The 12150-nt window shown below is 32.2% G+C and overlaps 1 protein-coding gene across 1 annotated transcript; it reads left to right on the plus strand.

The window, feature by feature from the left end:
* The first annotated feature begins 1060 nt into the window (after positions 1 to 1060).
* LOC147388238 (uncharacterized) lies at positions 1061 to 3081 on the plus strand. The gene is made up of 6 exons (XM_086420306.1): positions 1061 to 1216; positions 1306 to 1827; positions 1917 to 1980; positions 2091 to 2221; positions 2296 to 2403; positions 2848 to 3081. Exons 1-6 carry the CDS (start codon positions 1061 to 1063, stop codon positions 3079 to 3081), a joined length of 1215 nt encoding a protein of 404 aa, XP_086276432.1.
* The last annotated feature ends 9069 nt before the right edge of the window (positions 3082 to 12150 follow it).

Genomic DNA, 12150 nt, shown 5'->3' on the forward strand with positions numbered 1-12150 from the left:
TTCTTCAATTTCAACCAACCGTTCGATTTAGACTTGGATGGATGTTTTAGACTTAAAATTTTCAGAATGGAAAGGGAATTAACACAAATTTCTAGATAAAACTGCGTGTGATGGGGTATTACATCTGTGAAATTGTTTAAAAACATGTTCTCTACTTGTTTAGAGCAGAAATTGTTTAAAAAATTATTTCAAATATGTCAATCTCTCCTCTGTTACCTTTCTTTCTTTATCTTCTCTCTTTTTTATGTTTCAATATGTTTTTATTGGTGACTATGATGGTGTTTTGTGATTATTATGGTTAATATAATGAGTGTTCTTTGATTTATCAACTACAATGGTGTTCTAAGTTATGTTCAAAATGTTGATCAAGTTGTAATGTAATAGATTAGTTACAGTGCTACTATAGTTGACAGTTACATTTCTATGTTATATTCAAATCGATAATCAAGCTCTAATGTAAGAGATCAGTGACATTGTTGCTATAGTTGATAGTTACACTTCTATGTTATGTTTAAATTGATGATCAAACTCTAATGTACGATATTAGTGAGCAGGGATGGATTTAGAGTGGGGATAGTGGGGGCACTTGCCCCCATAAAAATTTTCAAACCTTCTTTGGAGTAATGAACTATTGAATCCCAATTTGTGTTACACTCTTACTTGCCCCCACAAAACAATTTCCATTGTTATGTTGCCCCCACAAAAAAAATTACAAGCTTCGTTACCCTCACAAAAAAACTTGAAAAAATTACATTGCCCCCACATGAGTTAAATCCTGGCTCCGCCCCTGTTAGTGACCATGTTATAGGTTTTTTAGTTATCCTTATCAGTGTTGGTAAGGGATGGGAGATCACTACATATGTACTTTAGTATTTCTATTTAGTGCACTTCTATTTAGTTTTATTGAGTTTAATATAGCTTCTGTTATACATTATATAGTGCTTTAATGTAAGGGGCTTGAGCAACTTACTTTACTTCTTGAGCAACATTCCTATTGAACATTGGAAGATTTTATGCATTAAACGAAACTGATATTATTTATGCTATTTTTGTCCTCAAAATGGTTAAAACCCGAGGAAGAAGATATTCAAAGCTCGATGTACCTGGACCAAGTACAAAAGAACATTGTGAAGAATCAATTCCTGGAGGTCATGTGGATACTTCAGTACTACGAACTTTTAGGACGCACAAAACGTTCTTTATTTGGCAATCGCAAGTATGTTCTTCATTAACTTTTCAATTATTTGATATAACTAGTTGTCAGGCAATTTATTTTTCTTATGTTCGTCATGTAATCATTTGTAGGCAAGCGATGTCCTCACTATCTTTAATCATTCAAAGAAGTTGGATGATTGGGACTTCGAGATTGAGACACCGACTTTTCAACAAAAAGTTCAAGATTCGGGTCTTTTAAACCTTGCTAAGTTCAAATATCATTCTTTGAATAAGACACTATTGACCTCCTTTATTGAAAGATGGCAGCCCGAAACGAATACCTTTCATCTCCCATTCGGTGAGATGACTATTACTTTAGATGACGTAGACCAGATATTAGGTATTCCAATTACTGGTCAATCAATCTTTTTGAGGCCATTATTGGGTGAAGCGGCTAGACATTTAGTGGTTGAGACTTTGGATCTTCAACTTGAAGAGATGGTTGTTGAAATGCACCTTAATAGAGGCCACACTGTTTCTATGAATTGGTTAATTCAGAATTTTAAAAGGTACAGTTACACTGCAACCCAACAAGAATTAGACAGTGTGGTTAGAGGATATCTGTTATATGTTTTGGGATGCACAATCTTTGCTAATAAAATCATGAAGAAGGTATTTGCGAAATACCTTACATTATTACGGGACGTTCAAAACGTCAAGGATTTCTCTTGGGAGACAGCTGTACTTGCGATTTTGTATAGACAACTAGGGTGCGCATCAAGAAAAGATGTGACACAGATAGCGGGATATCTTCCATTGCTACAGGTATGCGTAAATTAGATCTTGTTTTGTTATTAATTTGATAACAAATGTAATAACAAATTTGTATTTTCATTTGCAAGCATGGATTTATGAGCATTTCCCATGATTCCAAGTGGGTTTAGATAATGATTGGAAGGTTGGTGACCCGCATATCAAGTGGTGGAAACCAACATCAGTAAATGTTGTTTCTAACGACGAACTTCAATGTATACGTGAGACCATAGATGATATGGTCAAAGAAGAGGTATGCGTTGTATCCCATTTTCTATAATATAATGAGCTCGCAATTATGTTTAATATAATTTATATGCTTAGCAGGTCATCTGGGACCCATACAGGGAGGATAGACAATATATTTCGATTAACCCAGTGATGTTTTATGATGGTTGTCTACGGGCGGACAACGTCGTTGAACCTTACCATCCGGTAAGGTGTCATCGACAGTTTGGATACGTCCAAACCATCCCTCCCTACCCGATACGGCCTAGCTACGAATAAAGGGGCCTTAATGTACTCGCGTATCGGGTAGAGTACAAATTTAGGGAGGAACATTGGAAGAATTGGTTCAAACATGTTTTCAAATTCAAACATTTGGGAGAAAAAGTAATTTTTCCATGCGATGCGGAATCGAATTATCGAAGATGGTTTTCCAACATATCCCATACGATTGTCCAAAATCTGAAAAATCGCATTGGACTTGTACAACAACGACAAAATCAATCTTCTAGAGCGTCGGTCCCCGAAGATAACGCTAAATTGGTAATTTCATAGTCTATAGATATATATCTAATTTTACATATTTGAATCAAACTTGTGCCTTATTATTTACTCATTTTTGCAATATTAATTAGTACATATGTATGTGGTTAGGTTGAGATGAGAAACAAAGCGGTGGGTCTACTAAAGGAATCCATTTCCTTAGGGCCCAATCAAGAAACAGAGACATTGTTGTTGCGCCAGAGGGAAACGTACAAAATTCTTCATCCACAACAACGGTCTCCATCTCCTCCGCTAGCAGATGATGAAGCCCAATATGCAATGAACGAAAGAGCCCAAAAAAGGAAGGGGCCTGCCCAACCGAGTAGGAAAACTATGAGGAGTTAGATTTTTTCTATTTTTCTTAATTTGTATTTTTATATGAATACAATGTCAGAAGGAATGATTCTTCTAACATTGTATAAAATACAATATGATCTCATGTCAAAATAATGCTTTAGGGACATAGAATTTAGTACTTGTATTTCAAATGGATCCTTTATGAGAAATGGGGTGTACAATTTTATTGTAATAAGGTGTACATGTGAATCGTACTGATATAACTAAGTTGTATTTTTTTTTGTGTACCGAATATGAAGATAAATGAGGAGTTTCAATTATGATATGTATACATTGGTACTAAATTAAACCTTTTAATACTTACAGGTAATGTGCAAGAGGATGAGGGCGATCGTGATGTAAATATTAGTCAAAGAAAAATTGAAGGTGAGTCACTTTGATTGTTTAATATTCACAATATTATTTTAAAGTATTTTATAAATGTATAACTTTTCTTATGTGGTCCTTGTGATATGGAAAATGAAACAAAAAATCCCAAAAATTTGGGCATCACGACAATCAGGGAGTACCTCAAAGAATGACACGTCATTAAGAAAGAAAACATCCCAAAGACAAAATGTGTCATTTCTAACTCGGACTGCAGCGTTGGGCAGAGTGAAAAGAAATCAACAAAACGACAATAAACAAGTAATTGAGTTGTCGTTAGGTAAACAAATATAAAATCTAATTTACTATGCCTTGTTGAATTATGAAAGGTGGAATCATTCAAATACTCATTGCTTTATATATTAAAGCAATATAACTATCGTCTTTTAATTATAATATTCTTGTCATATTGTGTGTATATTCAGATGTTTGAGATACGTATAACTAGCAGACAAAACACAAAATACTAAGGTATTGTTCTGACATTGCACCGTGACTCTATTGTTTTTATATAATCAATGTTAGTGGAGAAGATTAAAAGAATGATTTTTCTTAGACTCAGAAACTCAATCACTCATTGGGTGGTAGCAACAATGACTTTGTTGGAAACTTAGATTTCTGCTTTTTTTCTCTGTGGGTTTGTGAGAATTTTGGGAGTTGGGTTGTGTTGAGATCTGTGTTTTGTTGTAATTTATTGAAGATTACTTTTGGGCTTTTAGTAGAGGAGAAGAAAAGTTGAAGAATACCCATTTCTTATTACTTGCTATTAATTAATTGTATCTTAGCTATTACCATCTTTTCTTACAAACTGTGTAGTTGCTCTAATTTTAGTCATTTGCTCATGTTTTAACCATTGAAAAAGAGATTTAGTCATTTGACAAATTCTGAGTTCTCATGTGACATTAGAGGTACTCCATACAAATCAAATAAAGATAATTTGTTTAACTCATAGACATAGGTATAATTACTATACAAAGTGGATTTTGGATCCAATGCTGAAAATCATGATTTTTGACGTCTAAACTGTATGACTAATGAAAATGACAAAGGAAACCTAGTGATTGTAAAAATTGGGATTCTGATTCCATCTTATTCAGATGGTACTGTTTGTAGAAATAGTTTGGACTTGCTCTTTGATTACAATGTATAGAATGGCTATACTGATCAAGGCTCAGTGAATGTAGTACATTTTTCCCCTCCTCAAATCCTTGTGCATCAATTCGCACGTCACACCGTCAAAGGTTACAGATGGTACTGTTTGTAGAAGTAGTTTGGAGTGTTGATTGCATCTTATTCACCCTGCATCTTCTAGATGAGAATAGGTGGTACAACTTCGATGACAGCCATATTTCATCCATGACAGCCATATTTCATCCATTAACGAGGAAGACGTCAAGTTTGCTGCTGTGTATGTGTTACTTTACTTATGTGCTTACTAAGTTGTTAAGGAAAGTATTTTTATAATATTATGTTTATAGTGATTGATATTTATTATACTAATTACATTAATTTTTAAATGCTTAATTGCAGTACGTATCACATGTTTTGCATTAATTTGTTAAGATGCACGTATTTTGCATACAAGTGTATCACATAAAAAAAATAGTGACATTGGAAGACAATTAAAAACCTTTGAATGGTGCCTTCTAATGAACACCTGTCATTTTCAAAATTTACTTCTGATTTGATCTAATGTCAAGAAGCACCTTTTGACATTGACTATAATACTTCTGATCTAATGTCAAAAGGTGTCTTCTGACATCTATCAAAATACTTCTGATCTAATGTCAAAAGGTGTCTTTTGACATTGCGTAAATTAGTTCTGATATTGAAGAATTTACTTCTGATCTAATGTCAAAAAGTGCCTTCTGACATTGAAGAATTTACTTCTGATCTATTGTCAAGAGGCACCTTATGACATTGATTATAATACTTCTAATCTAATGTCTATATTACTTCTGTCAAAAGGTGCCTTCTGACATTAAAGAATTTATTTCTGAATTAATGTCAAAATGAGCCTTTTGACATTGACTAAAATACTTCTGATCTAATGTCAAAAAACGCCTTATAAATTTTTCAAAATTAATAAGTTATATATATTGTATGATTTATTGGCGTAAGGTTACATTGACTAAAATACATGACTTGATAATAACAGAAAATAGTGTTATTTGGTAATTGTTAGAACTCACTCATCTTATTAATTAATAAAGTTATTTTTATAAGTAAACTGACTCATCTTCTGTAATTGTTTGATGTAGATTTGTACTATATGAATGCTGAACTTCAATTTTTATATATAACTATTGTTTATACTTCTACGTGGGATCAAATATGAGTGAATTCATGCACATATAGTTGTTTATATTTGTTACAATGTGCTTAAACTACATTTCTTTTGTATGTTTGATGTCATCGGAGAGAGGTCTTTAGTGCTCTTGATAATATTTATTAATTAGTACTTTATAATGATTACTGCATTTAATGAAGAAAAGAAATATGTAACTTTATTCCATATATGACAGTATTTTTGGGCATCTTTTGGAATGGGGAACATTCTTTGCATATACCTTTGGGGATTACAGGCATTGCCGTTTATTCATGTGGCATATTCACTTACACGATTTTAAATTGTACAAGGATTCTAACCTGATTTGAAAGATTATATTTGTAAAGACTCTAAACTAATGTACCATTAGTTTTATGTTAGGCATCATCTTTAAGTAACTTATCTTGAAGTTAATCCAAATAAAATAAAAAGAAAGGAACTCATGTCTCTTTTTCAAATTTGACAATAAAAGTTTGCAGTTGACATATTTTTTTGCAAAAATATTGAAAAACCTTCTAAAAAAATTTTGTAATTATTTTCCTCAATATTTATAGACTACTACAAAGCATAGAAGGAGAGTTATGAGATTGAATGTTTAAAGTTATTCAATATTTAAATATAGACCAACTTTTCCTACTAACGAGTTAGACCCAGATTGTCCCACAAGTTCTTGGAAATTCTCAAATAACCTATGGGTACCCCCACATAAGTTGATGGAAAACACAATTAATTTTTTGTAATAACTAATACCATCTTTGAACTCATACTTCGTGGAGAACACATTATTTTTGTAACTAATTCTACATGGCATGTCATACTTTTGCCACTAAAAATCAACAATTCACTTATTTTTGTAAATAATTTTTCATGGCATGTCATACTTTTGCCACTGAAAATCACAAATCGACCCATTGGGTAGGTATTGAACAAAATGAAGATGACTAGTCTACCCCTCTTTACTATCCAATATATAATAAAACACGTGTAAATTTTTCAAGATAAAATGTATAATAATATATTGATTGGTCTAACCAGTCCTTTAAATGGACTTAACAAGGGACTATTTTGACCATCTATTACAAACCTTAAAACAAGTATGTATAGATTAATATACATATAAAAAATTGTTATAATGATAACTACAACAGTACCCCTCATCCGCTTCACGTTGTATTAGTAACTTGGGTAATAGATTAGATGATCAAAGAAGAACCTTTAAAATGCACCTATATATCCCTGGTCTCCTTGGCTCTTGCCTTAGAAAATAAAATAAATGGTCATATTTGCATGTTTTGGAACTTGTTATTACAATAAATAACGCGAGTCATATAAATTGCGTTAATGTTTGCATTTAAACTTGAAGATATACAAAGTATTTCACTTGAAACTACAAATGATTTGTATACCAAGTAAAACCTTCATATTGATATTCACTTTCCAATATCAATATCAACTACTTAAAGGATCAAAGAACACCATTCAATCTTTTGCTAGTTATTAATATAATAATTTTATCAATGTCTAATAGAAAATAATTAGCAATTAAAAATATGATATTCCACAAAGGACTTGAATCTCAAACAACACAATTGAACATTGAATAACATACCTCAGATTTAATGAATAGTTCTCATCTAATGTTAAAAGGCTCAAAATATGCATATCATTGATTAAATAACAATCATTCAGACAAGAACCTTCATATAAATTTTCAGGTAGGAGGGCATAACAATCCAATATTCCATTGATCAAATGGCTATAACCATTGGACATAATCAACCTCGTAAATGAACAACTCAATGCCATGCTGAAATCAACCTAACAAATACTTACTAGGGACTATGACCACAAGCATCACAAACCAAAACTAACTCTTATCGTAACATCTTTTGATGCAACCCAACAAATTCTCAAGGAAACAAGTGTCATAAAATGAAAAAAAAAATCACAACATTGCAACATATCATTCAATGAATAATTTATATCTGTGCAAGTAATAGATAACACAAAATGTGATGATCATTCGGACACAAATACCTACTAAAAGAAGGTTACCATCCAATGGAAATCAAGTGAAATAACAAAATGCATTTCAACATCTTTATCAAAATTCTTCTCAATTTAGTATATAAATAAACCACGATTAACAGTACAATGACACTCGATTCTTTTCGCCAAGAAGTTTCCATACATTTTCTTAAAAATGTAGATACAGATGACGAGTCGACTGGATACAAATTTGCTAGAATCAATGTTAAAGGATAAAATATTCTAAAGAGACTAAATTTTTTTTCGAAATGTACAAAGGGATCTTATATGAGAAATGATCATCTTTCTATTGTACCTAAGATGTTTATATAAATCATTTTGATATAAAAAATTAATTTTTTTTTAAATGTATTTTTAGAGGGATACTTGTGACATTACATTTTTTCATGCTTGGAGCTACATGTTCCAATTTTATAAAATAATTCACAAATTTCAATTGCCTAAATCAATGTGTCATAGATGTCAACTCAAGTCATTCACTCAGATTTACACAGATCTTTGGAAATACTTTTTTCTTGAGAATTTACAAAATAATCAATGTGTCACTGATGTCAAGTCAAGTCATTCACTCACTTAGATTTACACATCTTTCAAAAATTAATTTCTCGAAATTTTACAAAAGAATCAATGTGTCACATATATCAAGTCAAGTCATTCAATCACTTAGATTTACACAGATCTTTTGTAAAAATAATTATGTAAAACTAGACAAAATATTTAATGTGTCATGGATGTCAAGTCAAATCATTATATCTTATTTTTTATATTTTTTATGTATTGAATAAAATAAGGCTTTATAATAAACGAGCCTAAGATTCTATAAATAAGAAAGTGTTTTTACCCAAAAAATACAAACACCTTCGGAGTTATTTTTACAAAGGAATATAAGTTCTAACATGGGAAATATGCAATCGAATGAGGTTGATGAGCTCAAACTTGATTATTACGAGCCTCAAATGTACACGAAACTTATCGAATCAACCGATAAAAACGAGAAGGCTAGAAAAAATGCGTTCTAACAAGATTTACTCGATGATGGTAAAAAACTAAGGCGTATGATAAGAAGTCTGTGCATATTTATTTCAAAAAGGATAGGAGAGTATATGAGTAGGGACAATCCAGACAACTACAAAAGTACCATTAATAGGATGTATGATGAAAATAGACGGATGTTTATCCGAAAAAATAGACAACAAATTCTAGGATCTGATTATGCGGAACATCCAAATGTGAACTTTGATTTCATAGATGAGGTATTAGAGAGTAACAATATTCGCTCTCCATATTATATAGAGAACGACATTAATCAAGATAGTAGTCCCTAGTATGTTTGTAGGAGGATGTATGAGTGTGATATAAATGTGGATGTTTTTGCTATTAATGTGTTAAAGAATGGGATTAGAATATTTTTACTTTTATTAATAAAAATGGTTGAGTACTTTTCAATTATTTTTTCACTAACACGACCCAACTATTGAAATGAGAGATGAAGTTTATTAATATAACCCACTTAAACTGTTGTAATTACGTATTATTTTTTCTTGTTAATAAAGTGATAGTGACAATGCAAACCTATAACTCAAATTTAAAATCATGTTTATTTCATTATGAAAGGTACGTGACAATGTCATAGCAATGAAAGAATGAAGAGAGGGACACAAATCACTCTTTAGATAATGTAATATGGTTTATAGAGATAAAGATTTATTCTAGTAACTCAAGAAGTATGTAAAACAGAAGGTGGTCGTATCATCATTTAAAAAAATTTTATAAATTACCTTCTATAGAGGCATCTCATTGAATATTATTTAACTTTTTGGGAGGGTAAAACATCTACTTATATCATTCACAATCATTTTAAACAAAAAGGAGTTGTTATTGCTCAATTACTATTTTAAAGGTTTGTTCCTAATAACATCACATTACATAAAAATCTAACAACACAACTGCTAATAAAATCATACTAATACCAATCAAAACACAAGACATCCCACAAACCTCCAACTTGTCATTTTTCTTTTGATTCGGACAAGCACCACGAACTTGATCATTAAGAAAGTGTTTCTCAGCATCTTCTAAGGTTTTAAATGACTTATAACATGCTCCAGGATAACCATCGACATACCTATGACACTCTTCCCAAGTAGAGTATATTCCAGGCTTACGTCCAATGAACACGACATAGTATTTAACCATCTAATTTTATCATAATGATTCATATGAACACCTCAAGTAAAATAAAAAGATCATTATTTCTCAAAAATATCTTTTTCTACATTTTATCCTATGGACACTTGAATATAATTATTCTGATATAATGTCAGAAGGATCTTTTTAACATTATATCAGAATGTCTTTTATACAATGTTAGAAGGATACTTTTGACATTATATTATAATGTTTTTTATACAATGTCAGAAGGATCCTCTTGACACTATATCAAAATGTAATATGATTGTACAAAAATATTCATAACTATTTTTCGAGTAGAAGTCAACCTCAATTATGAAGCAGGAGGGTACACACATCTCCTACGATTGTGGCAAAAAACATCCACAATTGTCACATCGATAATATAAATACTTCTCGGACTGACTTTTAAATATATTTTTCTTTGGTCTACTGGGCTGAATTAGGACATCTGGAGGGGATACGATCACATCATCACATCTAACAATCCATTGACTTTCATCAACCGTGGGATTGATGAAATCATTTTATGTTTCTCGGTATCGATCAACTGTAAACCAATCCTCTGAGAAATCATACGGTAACATTTTACCATGCTTGATGGCAGAAATGGCATGAAGGCATGGGAGACCAAGCTGGTCATAACGACGACATGTGCAACTCAGCTTTCCCAGATCGACAACATATCTATTTTTAAGTACACCAACTTTGTAAATATGCGTTCAAATTTGACGAACATCTACATAATTTGATGGAATATCAAATCTCTTAATTTCACGCAAAACAAAGGAGTCAACTGATCTTTGAATATTTTGCATTCTTCAGACCGCTCAAATAAATACTTAGACAACTTAATATGTGTTGCATGAACAAGAACTGTAATCGAAAGTTTCCTTTCTAACTTTAGAACTTTGTTCATACATTCAGATATGTTCGTTGTCATCATGCGATATCTTTTGACAGGAAAGTAAGCTTTAGTCCATTTTTTCTGATCGATGACACTTAACCATTTGTAATATTTGGGTTGAGTATTGCGCAACTCAAGCATCTCACATTCAAATGCTGGAATGTTATATATCTTTTCCATCATCTAGATCTTCTGTTTGGCAACGTTGTCCTTGAACTCACATACGAAGTTATCACATAGGTGTCTTAAACAAAACCCATGGATGACGTTGGGAAATACAAGAGGGACACTCTCCAAAATGCCTGGGTGACGATCAGATATCAATACGAACCGATTTTCAATTCCAATAACTCTATCTTCGAGGATTCGAAAAAATCATGATCAAGAATCGGTATTTTTACTCTCGACGATCACAAAGGCTATTGGGAAGACCTTGTTATTACCATCTAAGCCAGTTGCAACTAAGAGTTGGCCACGGTATTTACCTTTGAGGTGGACTGCATCAATTGATATAATACCTCTTATGTTATTTCTGTAACTCTTAATACAAGCACCAAAACTCCAAAAAAATCTCGCAAACCTATCTTCCTCTCTACATACAAGTACAGTGACGGCATCAGGATCAACACGCATTAACTCTGCACAATATGATGGTAATATACGATATGACTCGTCCCATGAACCAACCAATTCCGATATAGCAAACTATTTTGCTCTCCACGCCTTACGATACGAAATTGTAGCACCAAAGTATTTTTGAATATACTTGATAATTTGGCCAGGTGTCATATTGGGATGTTCATTCAAAGTCGCCTTCACTCGAAGTGCAATCCAACGACTATTGGCTTGCTCATGGTCACAACCACGTGTTGGTAATGCACACGTATGATTGGAGATTAACTTCTTTATTTCAAAAGTTGGAATCCCGCGGAGTTTAGTAGCATGACTGCGCCAAGGACAACTTTGGTTAGCACACTTCGCTGAGATCGCTGTGTAATTTCGAAGTTTGACAACATCGCACACTCTTTCAAAGCTACTTGAAATAAATTTTTTGAACCATACGTATTTCCAACTTTTAATTCCATCCTTCCTCTAGAACGATTGTCAAGAGAAAACTCAAGAACTTCATCCTCAAAATATAGGCTATCGTATCTTTCATCATAAGCTTTTTCTCACATATTGTCAGATTCAACACCATCAAATCCTTTATCAGAAT

Source organism: Akebia trifoliata, chromosome 13 (genome assembly GCF_017979445.1).
Source record: "Akebia trifoliata isolate Shusen 1 chromosome 13, ASM1797944v1, whole genome shotgun sequence".
In the NCBI taxonomy this organism is placed as follows: domain Eukaryota; kingdom Viridiplantae; phylum Streptophyta; class Magnoliopsida; order Ranunculales; family Lardizabalaceae; genus Akebia; species Akebia trifoliata.

What these genes read in the sequence shown, in the direction of transcription:
- LOC147388238 (XM_086420306.1), top strand. Translation starts at nt 1,061, where the DNA reads ATGGTTAAAACCCGAGGAAGAAGATATTCAAAGCTCGATGTACCTGGA. An exon ending in TCTTTATTTGGCAATCGCAA is followed by an intron (nt 1,217 to 1,305) that starts GTATGTTCTTCA and finishes AATCATTTGTAG; the next exon opens with GCAAGCGATGTCCTCACTAT. An exon ending in GATATCTTCCATTGCTACAG is followed by an intron (nt 1,981 to 2,090) that starts GTATGCGTAAAT and finishes CATGATTCCAAG; the next exon opens with TGGGTTTAGATAATGATTGG.